A 21,329-nucleotide genomic window follows, 5' to 3' on the forward strand; every position below is an offset into this window, starting at 1 on the left:
TGCTCACTTCTAAAGGGAAACAAAGGAGTGGATCTGGAGGAGTGGGGAGGTGGGGGTGAAACTGGGAGGAAAGAAGTGAAGGCTGTAGTCAGTATGTTTTGTATGAGAGAAGAATACAGGAAAAGAAAAAAAGGCATTAGTGTGCAAGCTGTGTGAGCAGGACAGACAGCAAGGTCAGTAACTATGAAGGAACCCTCAGACACAAGAGCGGGTGGGTGTGGGCACCGAGCAGAACATTTGCAGAGGACTTCCTTTTGCTCATGTCGCCTCAAAGACCTTGGAGTTTGTCTCTGCTCACCAGTTCAGTGTTGCAGCATCTCCCATGTGCAATGGACACAGCAAGGGTCTACCTTGGTTTAAAGCCATCTAAGACTCCGGGGATTCAGTGTGCATCACCTCCATCTCTTCCCCGAGGTCAGTAACTTGATTTTTCTTTATAGCATTGGAATATCTTCCAGAGTTATGATTTTTCTTACAGTTTTAAGTTATTCCTTTGAAGGGGAGCAAATGTCTGTCAGTGCTGAAGAGTGTAGACAGCTACAACTTTGGATTAATAAAAAGCTCATCGGTTCCATCTTTAGTCAGTTAGTCGGTGTGAAACTTGGGCAGCTACTCCTTTTGGCTTTAGTCACAGGCCCTGAAGAAAGGATAATTTACATCTACAAGGAAAGGGATGCTTCTAGCAGACAGACTCACTATAAGGCATCTTGCCTAGTCCAAACTTTTCTACAGAGCATCAATGCCATGACTCCTCTCTATGCCCATTCTAGCACTGAGCACTGGAGTTGGCACCCTGTGTGTCAGAAATAAGGAAGGCTGACAGGAGGCGTGGATGAAGGGTGCCATGACTTAGGGATGGATGAAGAACAAACACAGAGGCAGAAAATCTGTCTACAGTGGTCATGGTATGGTATGAGGTTCTGTGACAAAATTGAGCTTCCTTTTATAATACTGCAGTGTTTTAAATTTAACCTTTCTACATTGTGTCAAGAATGTGAACCACAACTCTTTAAGGCTGCCTGTGAGAAACTATTAAATTAACAGACTTTTCTTTAATCAGGAAAAAAGCCCCAAGAAAGACGTCACCAAATAAGCTTTATTATAAACTTTACAGAGGGTCTGGGAAAGGTGGAGGGATATGCTAACTAGAGGGGGGATTTGAGGGAGCCAGTTATGTGTGATAGGTGCAAGAGTTTGTTTTCAGTGTTTATGGCTGCAAATGTGGAAGAAGGGACTTGAAAAGCTAAAAGTTGGGGTTTTGTTTTCCCACTGAGTCTAGTCTGCACTGCCAGTGTGTGCATGGGCTTAAGGTCATGACCTGGAGCACAGGTGGCCTCTTAGGCCTCTTAGGGCCTCCTTGAATAAAACTGACTCTCCCACTCCTGGCAGTCATCAGTTGCCAATTGGGGTTGAAACACCATGCCCAACTCCCCCCCTACCATGCTGGGCCTTTGCCTGACTTGAGCTTTCGAAGGTCTTGTTCAGGCTACCACAAGTGGTGTGAGCTCATATGTGCAACTGCCCTGATGTGTGTAGAAGACAGTGATTCATTTCAATTATCCACCATCTCTGGCTCTGCAGTCATTCTGCCCCCTCCTCTGTGATGATAGCCAGCCTCAGTTGGGGATGGGTTGAGATGCAGATGCCAAGTGCTTTACTCATAATCTCTTTTTTCTATGAGTTGTGGGTAGTGTGCACCTAAAATCCTATCATTTGGGATGTGGAGGCAAGAGAATCGGGAGCTTAAGGTCATCTTCAGCTACTCAGAGAGTTAATAGTCAGCCTGGACTAAGGGACAACCCGATCTCAGAAACAGAACAGAGCACAACTAAAAGAAATTATGAAAGTACTCTATTTAAGGAAAGAACACTGAAAGCAATAGCCACTTTATATAGTGTGCTCTGTGTGTGTGTGTGTGTGTGTGTGTGTGTGTGTGTGTGTGTGACAATGTATACATTATACTGAGTCTGGTATTAGCCAGTTTCAGTTCATCTATCCACTAGGGAGTCTGGAACTCAGCCAATAACTAAGACAACTGAAATTCTGAAAACACAGTCTGGATTCATGAGATGCTTCTCCTTGGATGCCATGCCTTTTATGTAAAATGGAGGTCATAGTAGAGAGCAGTGAATGGAAGAATCTTGTCATTAGCACTGAAAGTCACAATTCTCACAAAACTGGGCACCAAAATGTCTCTTGATTAAAAGAAGACCCTCCTTAAAGATGCTTTGACTCCCTTCCCAGAACAGGACAGATCATTTATTTCTGGACAGCACTAATGGCTGTCAGCCCACCTTTACATCTATCCAGTTTGATTAAGGTGATGCTCCTTTGTACATAATACATGCATAAGCATTATTCTTTCAGTCCTGCTTTATCAAAGCAAACAGTTGAACCTAATGGAGAATTCATCTCATGACATTCTGCTTTAAGATGGTGGAAAAAGACTTCTGTCTGCAGCAGACCCTCTACTTGAATCTGATTGTTCTTGTTAGTCAAAACCACCTTTAACTGTTATTCCAGATGTCTTCAACTGACTTAAGTGAGTTACAACGTATTTAACTTCACAGATGCCTGTCGGTGCCCACATTCACACAGGTTGGCTCTGAAGCTCAGCTGCACTGGGCTGACCCTACTTGTCTTGACCCTGGTTGGGATAAGATGAGTGTTTTAGGTAAGTGAGGCATGAACTTGCGCTTCAGAATTCTTCCTCTGTTTCCTTCATAAATATCTGTGCCTCTACACATGATATGACCTCCTTGATTCCTGGGGAGGATCAATGACGTGAGTATGTCCAGGACAGTATTCCATAACCAGTGAGAAATTTCACATATCCTTCATGCTTCCAAATTACCCAGAGACCCATTAGAGGCTCTTACACACGAAAGGCTCTCTAAGAGACCCAAGCGTGACAAAGATGGCGCCAGCAGATTCTGTCCTTTCCCTGTCCCTCTCCCTTGCTAAAGCCCCCAATGTCCATTCCTTTATTCAGCTACTTCCTAATGCCTGACTTATTCCTGAGGCTGATCACTGAGGTCCAGCTTTCAAAGCATCAAGGTCCCATCATCAAAATCCATTATTCGACTATTCTGACTAACGTGCCAATCAGGACTTCCCAACGAATCCTAGCACAGACTTCTCCTTTTTTTCCTTAAAAGCTCACTCTTGTAAAAACATCTGATGCTGTCTTTGCCTGATCCAGAGGCAACCCCACCCTGATCCCTCCAGAGTAATAAATGTTCTTTGTGCTGAGAATTTGGTGTCTGGTGTGTTCTGAGCCAAGTGCCGCCAATTTACACACTATACACATGCACTCGGAACCTAGAAAAATAAGTTATAATTGTGACAAAAATATAACAAAGAAAACTGAAAGGCTCAAGTGTTTGGTTTAAGTGGCTTCTAAGCTCCGATGGCACCAGCTGTCTTACATGGAGAGGGTGTGCTAATACTCATTCTGAAGATGAGGATTCAGGTCAGTGCCAGTAAGTTAAGGGCTTCTGTAAGGCCATTGGATAGTATGTGACTAAATAGAGGTGCCAACCCATGTGTTCTGTGTTTTTCTTCTTTGTTTGTTTATATATTCTGTCTCCAAACTCCTCCCTAAGCCCAGTTTGCTAATATTTTATTCTCAGTCCAGAAGTTCAGATTTGTTTAACTAACTTGATATCCTGGAGTGAGAATTGGAACACACCATTTCCACCATTCATTTTGCCATTAATCCTCTGTTTTCTCATTTATCAGTGCGAGTCTTAATACAAAAACCATCAATAGAATCATGCCGAGTGTTTATTCAAGAGACCCTGGGTGAAACAACAGGTAATTCTTGTGGCTTGAGTTTTGCAAGAATGATACTGAGGTTTACTATTTACCAGGAGTTACGTCAGCCAAGGCTTATAACAGTCATCTGTGAAGACGATATCACCATATCTTATGTTAGAGGAAATTGCCTCATAGAAACTTGAGGGTGTCATGATTGGTAGTTAATAAGAATGGAAACATCACTGAAACTGTGTAACCTTGAAACCTGAGACATTAACCACTTGGCTATACTGCCTACTGATGCTAGCCTACTTGATTATTAAGTTAAGAAAAAGCTCTATGTCAAACAGGTAAATTTGTCTAAAATTAATTAATAGAAAAAGTGTATTCCTTTCTATTTATATTTGATATGTCATAACAGTAATCTTGTTTTCTGCAAAGGTTAATAAAAGCGTGTGTTAGTAAAAACTGCCGTGTGTCTGTAGTGCAGCAAGAAGAGGGTGTAATACACCATGTCTTCCTCTCTCTCCAGATAGTCCAACTAAGTTAAAGTGCCCAGAAGACTGGCTTTCACACCGAGATAAATGCTTTCGTGTTTTTGAAGCATGTGAGTTTGTAAGGACAATGGTCATGCCATTTCGAGAAGACAGAATTTTAGGGTAATTTTACATTCTTTTCACCTGCTTCCTCCATGATGTTCTCTGGGTAGAAGTTAACATGGACATCCCTCTTCCAGCTGAGCACACACACTTACTCTCAGCACTTTGATCATTGCTGATTACAAAGCTATGGACATAGAAAACAGTATGACATCTTGACCTTTTACCAAATGAACAACAATAGGTTCCTCTTTTGGGCCCATGATGCCCATGGCCCTGGGTTTAATACATTTATAGCACCAAGTGTGAGTTCCCTCCTGTAGAGTAGGAGAGCTCAAATCCAATAGGAAACCAGTTGTTTACCCTCCATAACCCTCATACCGGTATTGTATGGGTGATTATCTTGTGTGGCTGATTGATGTTGTAGGGCAAGAGTAGTGATGGCTTCTTCCTCAGCAGCCGACACAGTGCCTTTCAGCATTATGAAAGTTTACTATCAGCTTAGTAGTTTCCAGGTCAATTCCAGATTGGTTAATTTTATTCTGAAAATATGTGGTATTTTCAGCAATAGGGCCTTGCCTAATAGTAATTGTGTAAAATCAAGAATAATAGCCTATGTTGTTTTGAGGACTTCTGGGGTATCCCTTACAAGAATTTTACAGTATATCCCATGTTTGGAACTGAGGTATTAGACAATAATCATATACACATGCAAAAAAATAAAATTGCTTTCCAAGCAGCTCATGTATCTGTGACGCTTTAGTTTAAGAAGTATTCCTTTCTTTTCTTTTGTTGGATCATCTTTTACTATTTACTTTTCTCTATGGTTAGCACCTGAAAAGTCCCAGTCCCATCTCTCTTACTTTTTGCATGGGATCTTTCTCTGCGATACATTTTTGTCAGGTTGAGGTTATTTTATTTCTCAAACCAACTGTCTTCCTTCCTTTCTTTGTACTGTCTGGCAATCCACATATGGTGTCCATAGATGAACTAGAACACTCCATTCATGCCCATTGTTTTGCTTCATTGACAAGAAGTATCCTCTCTCTGGTGACCTTGGCAAGTAGGTCATTCTTCCTTCACAGGGTCGTGAGCCAAAAGGTGCAGGGGACCAGAGGTAAAGAAGATAGAACAGGGGAGCTTGAGCTCGGGAGGTCTTGCAGAAGCTATGTCTTATGCCATGCCAAGGAAACTTGTTAATAAATATAGCATTTTGTATGTTATTTCCAGGGGGAGAGAGGGCACAGAGTCAGAAGAGAGCTAACATACAATAGGATGAAATCAGCAGGAAGCTAGCCAAGCAGTGATGCACAAAGGGAACATGGAGAGTCCAAGAGCATGACAAATGGAGCACACAGGGGTCTTGGGGCTGATGACCTCCTATTTATGGGGAAAAATGTCAAGTTCCCAGGAACTGAAGCATTCAGTCATTTGAGGCCCTATCTTCAGGCCCTGACAGGCCTTGCCAATTTGCCCTGGGGGCAAAGACTCAGAATTAGATTCCCTTTGTCCTTTCATTATGGCATCTGAGAAAGCCTTGGGTAGGCCTGGCTCTCAACAGTGTGGCAAGTTTCTACTTAGATGCCCTGCGAGATGAAGTATGGGAGTGGCCTCAGTTGCCTACTCCCTTCTCTGCAATATATCGCCTTGGTTTGAAATAGGCTTGGGTGCAACCTCCCAGGTAGTGTCTGAACTTTCCACAGAGATGCTCTGCTGTATGTGCCAATGCCTCAAGCAACACCCCTGTGGAGCAAACAGCCCCTGTAGCTTTCTGATGAGCTGTTCTGCTCATGGCACCAACTGCTTTGCCTTTTGAGCCTGCAGCATATGATCTTAACCCATGGCTGCCACTTTCTGCCTCATGTTTTCACTTTCTTGGATAAAACTATTCCTTTATCATGTTCCTTTCCACATTTAAGAGTATTATTGCTTATGTTTTACTCTATTTTTTATACATCCTAATTTCCATTAATAATCTGGAAGTGTCTGATATAAAAAGAAGCTTCTAGTTAAAAATTTATCTTTCTTTATTCTTGTGACCCTCAGTATAACTTTTATTATTGCCATACTCTAAAGCCCTCACATAACTCACATAACTCACAATCACTCACCATTTGACTTTGATTTACGATCTCCTTATTGTACGCAACACCATATTACAATCTCCTCTATCCATGCTCTGCCTCTTTCTCTGTGTGTCTCTCTGTATCTCTGTTTCTCTGTCTCTGTCTCTCCATTTCTCTGTCTCTGTCTCTGTCTCTGTGTGTGTGTGTCTTTCTGTCTTATTGTGAGAAGATTAAGGTAAATCTGAATTCTGATATATACATACATATGTATATGTACATGTGTCTATACACACACACATACACACACACACACACACACAAACACACACACACACATATTGACAATCAGGTTATCAAAGATATTATGACCTCAATACCACAGCCAAATTCTCCAGGAATGCTATGTCAGGATGGTTTTCTTTTGATCTGTTCAACAATGGCTACATTACTGTGTAGTCGTTGGTGTTGCTCCTTAAATTGTGTAACCAGCAAGTAGTCATTTGCTTCACATTTATATGAATAAAGGGCACTTATCTCTGATTGTTTTCCCAGTTAGTTCACACTGTTTCACAAAGGCATTTGTAAGCATCTTTACTAGAGACCACTTTACCTCAACCTTCTATTCTTAGCAGATCTATTATGAATTCCTTATAGCCACAGATGACTTCAGAACTTATAGCTGAAGTTCAGTGTCCTCAAAGCATCATTTGAATCTCTAATTAGAACACCAGACTTCTCTTCACTGTATTGATATTTCTAACTCATCTCTTCAGTTTTCATTGACTGGAAGATTGCTTATTTAAGTATGCTCCATGAGCAAACTTAATATTGGTATGTTTAGTCACACATTCCCCCATGTAAGGCTACACTATCTTGACAAAGGAAGGAGTTTTTGTGGCAAGAACATACATTGCTAACAAATTCCTGTGTAATTCTTATGTAAAATAAGTGTTGGGACCCTTATACATTGAAATGTCTATATATTCTAGAGTTGCTAGTTTTTCTAGAAATGTATAGAATCACTCAAGATGGACAACTTAGAAAAATCTTGCACAGTTACTCAAATCTTTGTTTAGATGAAGTATGAGACAGAGTCCTGTACTTCGCATTGAGTGGAATGGCTATTATCTAACAGAGACAGCTGAGGACATTTCACTGAATCTTAAGTGAGCTGTGAGACCCTCCCACTGGCTTCCCCTCACTTTACAATTATCATTGTCCTGGGAAATGAGTGTGAGCTCCATGTTGTTTGTATACACACACACAAACACACACACACACACACACACACACACACACACACACACACACACACACACACACACCCTGTCTCCTAGAACTCACATCCAGCAGACTGCTGCCATTACCAGGTAATTGTGAGCACCTGGTTCAATTCCTCTCTGCCCACCATAGTGTCTTTAAGGAAACTCTTGCTTTTCTTCTTCCTTTTCACTTGTAATATGAGAATGTCTGACTTGGGGGCATTTGTGGTCCTTGCTCTAAGTCTTTTGGCATGAAAGTCCTTGACAGAGTTAGCACATCCCATAGACCCAAGTCCTCTACTCTGTGTAATTCTGACAGAAGTACTTAACTCAGATGAACATTGGTCCATTTCTGTGGCCTTTCAGAACAATGGTAACAGGCTTGTGGCTCCGTCTTCATTACTTTTCCTATTGTGTCAGACACAGTTGTTGTTTAATTTTTAAACACATTGAATTTAAACCATATTTAATATTGTACACTTGACAACTCCCTTCACTACATGGATATTTCAGAAAGATGTTTTAATTCAATTAATCTCAAATAGCATCAGAGATTTTCACATGTTAATTTTTCCAACGTGGCACAGAATAATTCCTGGGACTAGGGTGGGGTTGAGTCCATGAAATTTTAATTCAAGTTTGAGTGTTTTGTTTTTACCCTGGGCCTTGAAAGAGTAACTCAAAACAGATGGTTAAAGGGAGAAGAAAACAAGTCCAGATTAGACCTTGTATTACATTTTCTGTTTCAAAGAAAGCATGTGGGATTAATGGATGCAGAATTCAATAACAAGAGAGATACCGTTGACTGCAAGTGTGAGTGAATGTAGACACAGACAGCAGAGTATTCACAACAGATTTCCTTGTGTTCATTTAGCCTCACAGAACTTAGAGTCTGTTCACATTTCCCATCTCCTATTTACAATGGAAACATCAAGAGTCTATGGCAATGTAAAGACATGTAGGTCCCTCCAACTTTCCCCTCAGGTAATGACTTTATTTCTCCTTTTGGAATTTGTATATACTCTAGATATAAGCCTCTCTTGTTATATTATAATTTTAAATGATTGCTTTGGGATGGTGAGATGACTCCTCAGGTAAAAGTACTTGCTACACAAACCTGACAACTGGAGTTCAATTCCCAATATGTATTCTGGACAGTGAATCACCTCCTGAAAGTTGTTCTCTGATCTCAACACCTAATGTGGCAACCATGTATACACACACACACACACACACACACACACACACACACACACTTAAAACCACACACAACAGGCACACATTTGCAGTCACAAATATACAAACACACACACACACACACACACACACACACACACACACACACAAATTAGTTAGACACCTGTTGCTTTTAAGCAGTGGTTCTGTTGGTGTTGATGGTATAGGACAGCTTGCCTGCTGATATCTACAGCTTCAGAGAAGAAAAGGCTTACACATTGCCTGGTACAGAACAGACTCTCTGACTCAGCTCTACTGCAGTTACACACCTAGCATTTATCATTAGGGAAAATCAGCTATCTTTTCTGACAGAGAGTTTAGCAATCTTAGTGAAATAATATGTAAGACTGAGGTAATACTCAAGAGAATAGACTGACAAGAAGATGATAGAAAATGTGTGAAATTGTCATGAGACAGCATTGCACTCTGTGGCCCACTTGGACTTACTAATATCACTAACACTGCAACATTTTCAATGTGGCATTACTCCTATATTGTTAAAACAATGTGATTATCAATATTAAAGAGTTTGGTTGCTTCCAGTTTCTGCCTGCTCCTGTAGCTGACCTAGTTCCACAGCTCTCTGTATCCAAATTCCATGGGAAAAGGAGCTGGACTCTCAGAAGTATAGACAATCCTGAGAGCTCAGGGGAGACCACCACTTCTGCTCACATTCCTGCCCCAAGAGGAAACTACCTAGAACCCTCTGGATACATGAACCTCAGAGCAGCCAAGGAGAAGATCCTTCTGGTCTCTGCTTGTACCCAAAGCTGAAAGCCAGTCGACAGGAGCAATGACACACCTGGGAGGAGAGGTAAGACTCTTCTGCCTGGAGCCCTAAGGACACACACACACACACACACACACACACACACACAGGAGCAGTCTGAGACAAGACCATTTAGGTTTCTACCTGTGCCCAGAGCTGACCTGGTCCCAGAGTTCTCTGTACCTAGATCTTGTTGGGAGAAAGCAGTTTCCAGGGATGCTGACATACAGGCTTACAGGAGGGTCAAACCACTGTCAGAGACAGCAAGACAAGGTATCACCAGAGACAACCTGATGGCAAGAGGAAAGCACAGGAACCTAAGCAACAGAAACCAAGACTATTTGGAATCATCAGAGCCCAGTTATCCAACCAAAGCAAATAATGGATATCCCAACACACTAAAAGCAAAGTTTGGATTTAAAATCATATCTCATGATGATGATAGAGGACTTTAAGAAGGACATAAATAACTCCCTTAAAGAAATACAGGACAACACAGGTAAACAAGTAGAAGGCCTTAAAGAGGAAACACAAAAATCCCTTAAAGAATTGCAGGAAAAGACAAACAAATAGGTGAAGGAATTGAATAAACCATCCAGGGTCTAAAAATGAAAATAGAAACAATAAAGAAATGACAAAGTGAGTCAACCCTAGACAAAGAAAACCTAGGAAAGAGATCAGGATTCATAGATGCAAGCATTACCTACAGAATACAAGAGATTGAAGAATCTCAGGGGCAGAAGATACCACAGAAAACATAGACACACTCATTAAAGAAAATGTAAATGGCAAAAAGTTCCTAACCCAAAACATCCAGGAAATCCAGGACACAATGAGAAGATCAAACCTAAGGATAATAGATTTAGAAGAGAGTAAAGACTCCCAACTTAAAGGGCAAGTAAATATCTTCAAAAAATTATAGAAGAAAACTTCCCTAACCTGGAGAAATAGATGCCCATAAACATACAAGAAGCCTACCAAACTGCAAATAGATTGGACCAGAAAAGAAATTTCTCCAGACACATAATAGTGAAAACACCAAATACACGAAACAAAGAAAGAATATTAAATGCAGTAAGGGAAAAAGTCAAGTAACATATAGTACCTATCGCATAGTATTACTGAGAGTGTTTATTGAGGCCTGAAAGGTAGCCAGGACAAGTACAAGAGTCTTCAGCAACTATTAGCTGATTATGCTTCATAATGTCATTATTTCAAAGTTATAAGTTTGTGCTAAAGCTAGCTTGATGACATGTCATGCAAAGCGTTGTTGGTTTTTTTTTTTTTTTCTTTTTTCTTTTTTTTTTTTTTTGGTTCTTTTTTTTCGGAGCTGGGGACCGAACCCAGGGCCTTGCGCTTCCTAGGTAAGCGCTCTACCACTGAGCTAAATCCCCAACCCAAGTCAAGTAACATATAAAGGCAGACCTATCAGAATTACACCAGACTTCTCATCGGAGACTGTGAAAACCAGAAGATCCTGGGCAGATGTCATATACACCTTAAGAGAACACAAGTGCAAGCCCAAGTTATAATATCCAGCAAAACTCTCAATTAATATGGGTGGAGAAACCAAGATATTCCATGACAAAACCAAGTTTACACAATATCTTTCTTGAAATCCAGCCCTACAAAGGATAATAGATAGAAAACTCGAACACAAGTAGGGAAACTACACCCTAGAAAAAACAAGAAAGTAATAATCTTGCAAGACTACACAAAAATAATTCCACCTCTAACAAGAAAAATAACAGGAAACAACAATCACTATTCCTTAATATTTCTTAAAATCCATGGACTCAATTCCCCAATAAAAAGACATAGACTAACAGACTGGATATGTAAAGAGGACACAGCAGTTTGCTGCATATAGGAAACACACCTTAGTGACAAAGACAGAAACTATCTTAGAGTAAAACCCTCGAAAACAACTTTCCAAGCAAATGTTCTAAAGAAACAAGTTGGAGTAGCCATTCTAATATTGAGTAAATCAACTTTCAACCAAAAGTTTTCAAAAAAGATAAGGAAAAACAAAAAATATTCACCAAAGGAAAAATCCACCAAAATGAACTCTCAGTCGTGAATATCTATGCTCCAAATGCAAGGAACCTACATTCAATTATAACATGAGTATAAAGCATGCATGCTTTAAGTGTGAATTGAATTTTTCTTCTTTTTTATGAAATAGTCTTTCTAATAAATGTTTTGATAATTTTATGTTAAGTGTATATAACCATGAATTAACCTACAAAGCATCTGTTATTGTTCATTCAGGCTGCTTCTCATTTTTCACCATCATTAAAAATATTATAAAACAAAAAGAAACCTTACTAAAGCTCAAAGCACACATTGCACCTCACACAACCATCGTGGGAGATTTCAACAACCCACTCAGATCAATGGACAAATCATGGAGACAAACAAAATAGAGACATAGAGAAACTAACAGAAGTTATGAACAAAATGGATTTAATAGATAATTTTAGAAAACTTCATCCTAAAACAAAACAATATACCTTCTTCTCAGCACCTCATGGTACCTTCTCCAAAACTGACCATATATTCGGTCACAAAAGAGGACTCAACAGGTACAAGAAAACTGAAATAATCCCATGCATCCTATCAGATCACTATGTACTAAGGCTCATCTTCAATAACATCAAAACAAAAGAAAGCCCACAAATACATGGAAGTTGAACAGCACTCTACTCAATGATAATGTGGTCAAGGAAAAAATAAAGAAAGAAATTAAAGACTTTTTAGAATTTATTGAAAATGAAGTCCCAACATACCAAAATTTATGGGATGCAATGAAAGAAGTGCTAGAGGAAAACACATAGTTTCTAAGTACCTCCAAAAAGAAACTGGAGAGAACATACACTAGCAGCTTGACAGCACACCTAAAAGCTGTAGAACAAAAGGAACCAAATACACCCAAGAGGAGTAGATGGAAGGAAATAATCAAACACAGGGTTGAAATCAACCAAATAGAAACAAAAAGAACTATACAAAGAATCAACAAAACAAGGAGTTAGTTCTTTGAGAAAATCACCAAGATAGAGAAATCTTTAGCCAGACTAATCAGAAGGCACAGAGACAGTACCCAAATAACAAAATCAGAAATGAAAAGGGAGAGATAATAACAGAATTTCAGGAAATTAAAAAGAATCATCAGATCCTACTACAAAAGCCTACTATATTCAACAAAAGTTGAAAATCTGAATGAAATGGACAAATTTCTAGACAGATATTCGGTACCAAAGTTAAATCAGGATCAGATAAAGCATCTAAACAATCTCATAACTCCTAAAGAAATAGAAGCAGTTATGAAAAGCCTTCCAACCAAAGAAAGCCCAGGACAAGATGAATTTAGTGGAGAATTCTATCAGACTTATCCAGAAGACCTCATACCAATACTGTCCAAACTATTCCACAAAATAGAAACAGAAGGAACACAACCAAATTCCTTCTATGAAGCCACAATTACACTTATACCTAAACCACAAAAAGACCCAACAAAGAAATCAAACTTCAGACCAATGTCCTTTATGAATATTAATGCAAAAATATTCAATAAAATTCTTGCAAACTGAATCTAAGAACACATCAAAACCATTATCCATCACAATCATGTAGGCTTCATCTCCATGATGCAGGGATGGTTCAATATATGGAAATCCATCAATGTAATCCACTATGTAAACAAACGCAAGGCAAAAACTACATGATCATCTTATTCGAAGCTGAGAAAGCATTTGACAAAATTCAACACTCCTTCATATTAAAAGTCTTGGAAAGATCAGGAATTTAAAGCCCATACCTAAACATAGGAAAAGCATTATACAGCAAACCAGTACCCAACATCAAACTAAATGGAGAGAAACTTAAAGCATTCCCACGAACATCAGGAACTAGACAAAGCTGCCCACTCTCTCCTTACTTATTCAATATAGTACTCCAAGTCCTAGCCAGAGCAACCAGACAAGAAAAGAGATCAAAGGGATACAAATTGGAAAGGAAGGAACAAAAACATCACTATTTGCAGATGATAAGATAGTGTACTTAAGTGACTCCAAAAGTTTCACCAGAGAGCTCCTAAGCCTGATAAACAATTTCAGTAAAGTGGTTAGGTATAAAATTAACTCAAACAAATCAGTAGCCTTCTCAACTAAAAGGATAAACAGGCTGAGAAAGAAATTAGGGAAAGGACACCCTTCACAATAGTCCCAAGTAACATGAAATATCTTGGTATGACTCTAACCAAGCAAGTGAAAGATCAATATGACAAGAAATACAAGTCTCTGAAGATAGAAATTGAAAAAGTTATCAGAAGATGGAAGGAATTCCCATGCTCATGGATTGGCAGGATTAATATAGTAAAAAATGCCCATTTTGCCAAAAGCAATCTACAGATTCAGTGCAATCCCTGTCAAAATTCCAAGTCAATTCTTCATAGAGTTAGGAAGCAATTTGGAAATTCATTTGGAATAACAAAACCCCAGGATAGTGAAAACTATCCTCAACAATAAAATAACTTCTGGAGGAATCACCATCCCTGACTTCAAACAGTATTATAGAGCAACAGTGAAAAAACCTGTATGTTATTGGTACAGAGACAGGCAAATATACCAGTGGAAGAGAATTGAAGACCCAGAAATGAACCCACATACCTATGGTCACTTGATCTTTGACAAAGTAGCTAAAACCATCCAATGGAAAAAATATAACATTTTCAACAAATGGTACTGGTTCAACTGGAGGTCATCATGTGGAAGAATGCAAATCCATCCATTCTTATCACCATGTACAAAGCTCAAGTCCAAGTAGATCAAGGACCTCCACATAAAACTAGATACATTCAAATTAATAGGAGAAATCATGGGGAAGAGCCTGGAACACATGGGAACTGGGGAAAATTCCTGAACAGAACATCAATGGTTTATGCTCTAAGATCAAGAATGGACAAATGGGACCTCATAAAACTGCAAAATTTCTGTAAGGCAAAGGACATTGTCATTAGGACAAAATCACAACCAACAGACTGCAAGAAGATCTTTACCAATCCTACATCCAATAGAGGGCTAATATCCAATATGTACAAAGAACTCAAGAAGTTAGACTTCAAAGAGTCAAATAATCCTATTTAAAAATGGGTACAGAGCTAAACAAAGAATTCTCAGCTGAGGCCCATCAAATGACTAAAAAGTACCTAAAGAAATGTTCAATATCCTTAATCATCAAGGAAATGCAAAACAACTCAGAGATTCCACCTCACACCAGTCAGAATGACTAAGATCAAAAACTCAGGTGACAAGACATGCTGACAAGGGTGTGTAGAAAGGGGAAGCCCATAGTTGGTGGGATTGCAAGCTGGTACAACCACTCTGGAAATCAGTCTGGATGTTTCTCAGAAAAGTCAACATTACACTATATGAAGACCCATCTATACCACTGAAGGGCATTACCCAAAAGATGCTCTGACATATAACAAGGACACATGTTCTACTATGTTCATAACAGCGTTATTTATAATAGCCAGAAGCTAGAAAGAACCCAGATGTCTTTCAATACAGGGATGGATACAGAAAATGAGGTACATCTACACAATGGAGAACTACTCAGCTGTTAAAAACGTTGACTTTATAAAATTCATAGACAAATGGATAGAACTAGAAAATATCATCCTGAGTGAGGGAACTCAATCACAGAAAAACAAACATGATATGTACTCACTGATAAGTGAATATTATCCTCAAAGTCCGAATTACCCAAGATACAATCCACAGATCATATGAAATTCAAGAAGAAGGACAACCAAAGTGCAGATGCTTCAATCTTTCTTAACAGGAGGAACAAATATATCCATAGGAGATATGGAGACAAAGTTTGGAGCAGAGACTGAAGGAATGACCATTCAGAGCCTGCCCCACTTGGGATCCAGCCCATGTACATACAGCCACCAAATCCAGACAATAGTGTTAATGCCAAGAAGTGCATGCTGACATGAGCTTGATATAACTGTCTCCTGAGAGGCTCTGCCAGAGCATGACAAATACAGAGTCGAATGCTCACAGCCAGTCATTGAACTGAAAATGAGGTTCCCATTAAAGTAGTTAGAGAAAGAATTGAACGAGCTGAAGGGGCTTGCTACCCCATAAGAACAACAATACCAACCAACCAGAGCTCACAGGGACTAAGCCACCACCTAAAGAGCACACATGGACAGACCCTTGGTTCCAGCTGCATATGTTGCAGAGAATGGCCTTGTTGGACACCAATGGAAAGAGAAGCCCTTCGTCCTGCCATGGCTGGACTCCCCCCTCCCAGTGTAGAAGAATGAGTGGTGAGGTGGGAAGTGGTGATTGGTTGGGTGGGGGAACACCCTCATAGAAGAAGTGGGAGGGGGATAGGATAGGGGACTTTTGGTTGGGAAACTGGGAATGGGGACAACATTTAAAATATAAATTTTAAAAAGTCAATAAAAATAAGCTAGGATTGATTGAAGTTAAAAAAAGAGTTTGGTTAGGAAAATAATACATAATAAAAGGTAAAATCAGGAAAACATCTTACAGATCTTACAGTTTCTCTCTCTCTCTCTCTCTCTATATATATATATATATATATATATATATACACACACACACACACACACACACACACACACACACATAGTGTTTTGTAGCAGACACTATGCTTTTGAATTTATAATATTGTTGCATAATTCCTAAATGAGTATGAAGTAGATGTTGTCGAGTCATTTTACAGATGAGGAAACTTATGTTTTATGATTGTTAAACATAATTATATTATGGTATATTGTTCATTTAAAATATGACTGTTCTGAATATTCGATTCTAGTAAAAACAATCTAAATAGTAACTAAGCAAATAATGCTATTTTACAAAAATACTTTGAATTTCAGGGGTAGGAAGAGTGAGAAAAGAAAGAAATGTAAAATAATCCTTATACATAAAATGAGAAATATGGTTGTTAGAGTTATTAAGTAGGTTTCATCATTCTGTGTCACATTAGTGTTCAGGAGAAATTCTAGACTGATCTAACTACATTATTCTTCTTATATTTGGGGTGTTTGCTTCTGCCTCCTTATCCATCAATACAGCTTGCTGGCAGAAGCCATGAAGGAAAGTCTGTGGTAAGCAAGCAAGCTTCCTGGAGACAGTCTAACATTTTGTATGGCTGCAATGAGTGAATCCTGGAGAGGGATGGCCCCCAGAGCTTTGTCCCAGGATTGCTTCTTGCTGCTGATGTGCTTTCTCATGCATGTCATACCTGTAATTCTCATTTTTTTCTGACATTGTGTGATTGGACAACAAAGATCCTTTCTGCCTATAATCTGTTCTGATTGATTCTTGGGTTTTGGCCCACCCTATTGGACAAATTTCCTGATGATCAACATGATCATGAACTTGCAGTGAATTAATGCTGTTCAAATGTATTAATGATTTTGGAGAATTCCTGACCTGATTCAAATAATTTTAGGAAATTAGAATAATAGAAAGTTTAAGGAGATGGTTTTAGATGTTTTGCCGGAAAGATAGTAATGTTAGAATTAAGAGTAGAATGTGTCTCTCCTCATAGGATAGTAAGTAAATGGTGCATGAAAGGAGTTCAGTATGTTTCCATACACTACAAGCTTATAAATTTCACTAGGAAGAATAGGCTTGGAACAAATTAAAGATCAAGGAAAAACATTCATTCTAGGTCAGGTCCAAGGATAAAGCCACAGGTATGCACTTTGATAAAGCAAGGCTATATAAAACTATTGCTTTTAGCTAATAATGAACTTATAGGATGAAACATTGCTTTGAACTTATTATCAACATCCTGATGTAACTCCCTCTTGTATAACTTTTTTTTCTATGAGGCATGTTTTTGAGGTTTTTTTTTTTTTGTTTTTGTTGTTGTTGTTTTAACATGGAAAGCTTTTTGTCCTAGGGGTATAAAGAGGTTGAGAGAAGAAAATGAAGTGTGTAAAGTGTAGCTATTGGGACTCTTCTCCATCCACTAAATGTGTTTATGTGTGTGTGTATGTGTGTGTGTATGCATGTGTGTGTTTATGTATGTATGGTTACATATATACATACATATGTGTATATATACATATATACATATATACACACGTACATAAATACATCCACTGTTTGTATATATGTCTGTCTTTCTGTCTATATTTACATGTATAAGTATATGTGTATGTATATATGTCTGTATGTACACTGGTGAAATCGATGAAACTAGTAGTTGGGACTGGCTGCATGTAGGTATATGTTTGTGTGCCTGACTTTCTGTTTTCCTTTCTCTTGACTCATGAAGAGTTAATGAGCTTTGAGCCCTTCGTCTGGCCAGCAAATGGCCCCTAAGTCAGAGTAAAGAGCTGAAGTAATTAAGTTTCTTTTTCGAATTCCATATCACTCTCAGCAGGATTCAATTGCCTAATGCCATCAGCATTTGGTCTATGCCAGTATGTGGGTGTCGTGGCTGGTCCTGGATAGCGCACACAGCAGGAGTGACATGCATGATCCTATTTTTCAAGTTCAGTGCACTGTATCCTTCTATGACACTCTTGTTTCACCACAGATCACTTAGCATTGCTCACTGTCCACATTATATTTTAAGTGTTATAGCTACCAGCTATAGCACTATAGCACGAGCTTAGTTAAGAAGGAAAACTGTGTGTGTGTGTGTGTGTGTGTGTGTGTGTGTGTGTGTGTGTAAAATAGTACAACACGAGCTCCAGTCAGTCTATTAGGAGTGTTAGAAATATTCCTTGTAGGTAAGGGAGGTGTTGTGCAGTTATGAAACCACCTTTAATCTTTCTCTCAGTTGTACACAAGTGGATTTAACAAGTGTATGCTTTGCCCTTCTTAGATGCCTGGGGACCAGGCTTGCATCAGTTTGCTCTGAAACTTGGCTGTGCAGAGCTGATGCTTTCTCTTTAGCCTGATTGGACTCAGTGTCTTAGTTAAGTGAGGCAAGAGCTTTTGCTTCATAGGTTTATATATAAAATCAATGTTATATGATGTTACAGAACAATATTCATACTTTGTTCACTGTAGAAACTTCACATTTCTTTCATGCAGTGTGGCTGCCCAAGAGAACAGGATTCAGCCAATAGATAACTGTGTGGCTTGAATTTCCCCAGAATAATAGTTGACAGAAAATGTGAGTTACCTCTCAGTCAAACAGTCCTCTATGAAGACACTATACTACCATGGTTTTGTTTGAGAAGACAATCATAAAGTTCCAAACTCATGGGAAGTCACACAGCTTATAAATGTTGGTGCTGGAAACTGCACTGAAGCTGTGTGACCTTAATATCTGTGAGCTTAAGCACCTGGCCCTGCTGCCTCAGGCTGCTGGTGTACATGATCTCTATAAGGCAGTGTGTGATTTGAATATGCTTGGCTCAGGGAATAGCACTATTAGTATAGCATTGTTGGAGTCAGTGTGGCCTTGTTGGAGGAAGTGTGTTACTGTTGAGGTGGGCAATGAGACCCTTCTTCTAACCAACTGGGAGCCAGGCTGCTCCTATCAGCCTTCAGATGAAGATGTAGAACTCTAATCTCATGCTATACCATGCCTGGATGCTGCCATGTTCCTTGATGATAATGGACTGAACCTCTGAACCTGTAAGCCAGCCCCAATTAAACGTTGTCTTTATAAGAATTGCCTTGGTCATGGTTTCTTTTCACACTAGTAAAACCCTGACTATGACAGGCAGACATCAAGTTGAAAAGTGGAACATTTGATTATTTTAATGAATATGTTGAACAGTTTAATTTGTCTGAATTTAATTAATAAAAAACAAATATAAAATGAATTCTTTGTCATTATTTGTGATTCCTTGACATATGACAGCATTAGCCATGTTCCCACATATACAATGAAGCACCTACTGTGTGTAGTTGATTGTGGTACAGCAGGAAGAGGGCAGGAATAGAACATGTCTTCTTTCTTATTTTAGGGAGATCAGCCACACTAAAGTGCTGGAGAAACTCCCATTCATATCAGGATAAATGCTGATTTATTTTTAAACTTCCAGGTGCTGAAGGTCTAGCTGATTGCTCTGTGTGAGGAACTACTTTGCTGCTCATTCAAGATGTAGAAGAATTGGCAAATTGTTAAATAAAATTGCTCAGTAGAACATAAAATTTTTCTTTAAGCTGTGTTGACTAGGTGGAGACTTGGGTTTTAAACAGATCATTTATGAATTGATAACGGCCATATATCAATTGTATATATGTATATATATTTCATTACATGGAGAGAATTATGGTGGTGAGGAGCTAGGAAGGACTTCACCAAGAATAATAGTGCTTTAGAAGGTTAGTAGAAGAATAAAGTCATGAATAAACTTTGTTTTGATTATAAGAATCCATGCAGGACTTCGTAAAGGAAAAAGAACAGTTATTTTTCTATTGGACTAAATTAAATACATGAAGAGAAGGTCTGGAAATGGATAAATGGCTCTATTTTAAATCCTGACCTAAAAGTTTTAAATGAGCTAATTTGAATACTCATTTCACATCCATTTTACTAAAATTAAATTTTGCAATTTTAATTTAGTTTATAAATTCTTGAAAGGTTCAGATTGAAGGAAGAAGCTAAAGGATGGATCTCAACCCACAGCTCACTGCTCCCAAACCCATTGGGAGAGAGAGCTCATCGCCTGGACAGGTGGGCACGCCTGAAACTGCAGAGCGGGAGAGACCACCAATACTACCCACCTCTGCCCACATCCCTGGTCCAAGAGGAAACTGTATAAGGCCTCTGGGAACCGGAAGATGGGGACACTTGAGCAGCAAGTTCCCTGTGCTCCAGACACCACCAGACCAGAAGGGACCGAATCAACAGTTCTCTGCACCCAAATCCTGTGGGAGGGAGAGCTAAACCTTCAGAGGCACAGATATGCCTGGGAAGCCAGAAGAGCTACACTCTGCCCACATTTCTGACTCTAGAAGAAAACACCTAATGCCATCTGGGACCCCAGTGCACTGGGGGCCCAGGAAAAGGCAGCACAGGACCTCCTGGTTGTCGCCCTCACGGAGAGCTCAACAGCAGCCCCCCACGAGCAACTTGAGCCATGGGACCACAGGTAAGACCAACTTTTCTGCTCCAAGCGACCTGCCTGGTAGACTCAGGACACAGGCCCACAGGAACAGCTGAAGACCAGTAGACAGGAAAGACTACACACCCAAAAGCAGAACACTCTGTTCCCACAACTGGCTGAAAGAAAACAGGAAAACTGGTCTACAGCACTCCTGACACACAGGCCTATAGGACGATCTAACCACTGTCAGAAATAGCAGAACAAAGTAACACCAGAGATAACCTGATGGCAAGAGGCAAGCGCAGGAACCCAAGCAACAGAAACCAAGACTACATGGCCTCATCGGAGCCCAATTCTCCCAGCAAAGCAAACACTAAATATTCAAACACACCAGAAAAGCAAGATCTAGATTCAAAATCATATTTGATCATGATGATGGAGGACTTCAAGAAAGACATGAAGAACTCCCTTAGAGAACGCAGGAAAACATAAATAAACAAGTAGAAGCCTATAGAGAGGAATCACAAAAATCCCTGAAAGAATTCCAGGAAAACACAATTAAACAGTTGA

At 39.4% G+C, this 21,329-nt stretch overlaps 2 protein-coding genes across 6 annotated transcripts in view; one reads left to right on the forward strand and one right to left on the reverse strand.

Moving 5' to 3' along the window:
• LOC100909928 (uncharacterized) overlaps window positions 1–21,329 on the reverse strand; it is a 127,471-nt gene that overhangs the window by 17,413 nt on the left and 88,729 nt on the right. The gene's annotated exons all lie outside the window — the stretch shown is intronic.
• LOC100362418 (killer cell lectin-like receptor subfamily B member 1C) lies at window positions 105–21,157 on the forward strand. Of its 3 annotated transcripts, XM_087659816.1 has the most exons (7): window positions 105–414; window positions 771–905; window positions 2,571–2,674; window positions 3,742–3,816; window positions 4,292–4,418; window positions 8,561–8,670; window positions 20,276–21,157. In XM_087659816.1, the coding sequence occupies exons 3-6, from the start codon at window positions 2,662–2,664 to the stop codon at window positions 8,646–8,648; spliced, it is 303 nt and encodes a 100-aa protein (XP_087515942.1). In that variant the 5' UTR covers window positions 105–414; window positions 771–905; window positions 2,571–2,661; the 3' UTR covers window positions 8,649–8,670; window positions 20,276–21,157. The 3 variants fall into 3 exon arrangements, with proteins under 3 accessions (XP_087515942.1, XP_087515941.1, XP_087515943.1); XM_087659815.1 differs by lacking the exons at window positions 771–905; window positions 8,561–8,670 and having other exon boundaries at window positions 164–414; window positions 20,294–21,157; XM_087659817.1 differs by lacking the exons at window positions 771–905; window positions 20,276–21,157 and having other exon boundaries at window positions 164–414; window positions 8,561–9,464.

Source organism: Rattus norvegicus, chromosome 4 (genome assembly GCF_021556685.1).
Source record: "Rattus norvegicus strain SHRSP/BbbUtx chromosome 4, alternate assembly SHRSP_T2T, whole genome shotgun sequence".
NCBI classification, from domain to species: Eukaryota; Metazoa; Chordata; class Mammalia; order Rodentia; family Muridae; genus Rattus; species Rattus norvegicus.

Coding starts and splice junctions, on each gene's coding strand:
- LOC100362418 (XM_087659815.1), top strand. Junction 3,817..4,291: donor GACCCTGGGTGAAACAACAG/GTAATTCTTGTG, acceptor CTCTCTCTCCAG/ATAGTCCAACTAAGTTAAAG. Junction 4,419..20,293: donor CGAGAAGACAGAATTTTAGG/GTAATTTTACAT, acceptor AATTCTTGAAAG/GTTCAGATTGAAGGAAGAAG.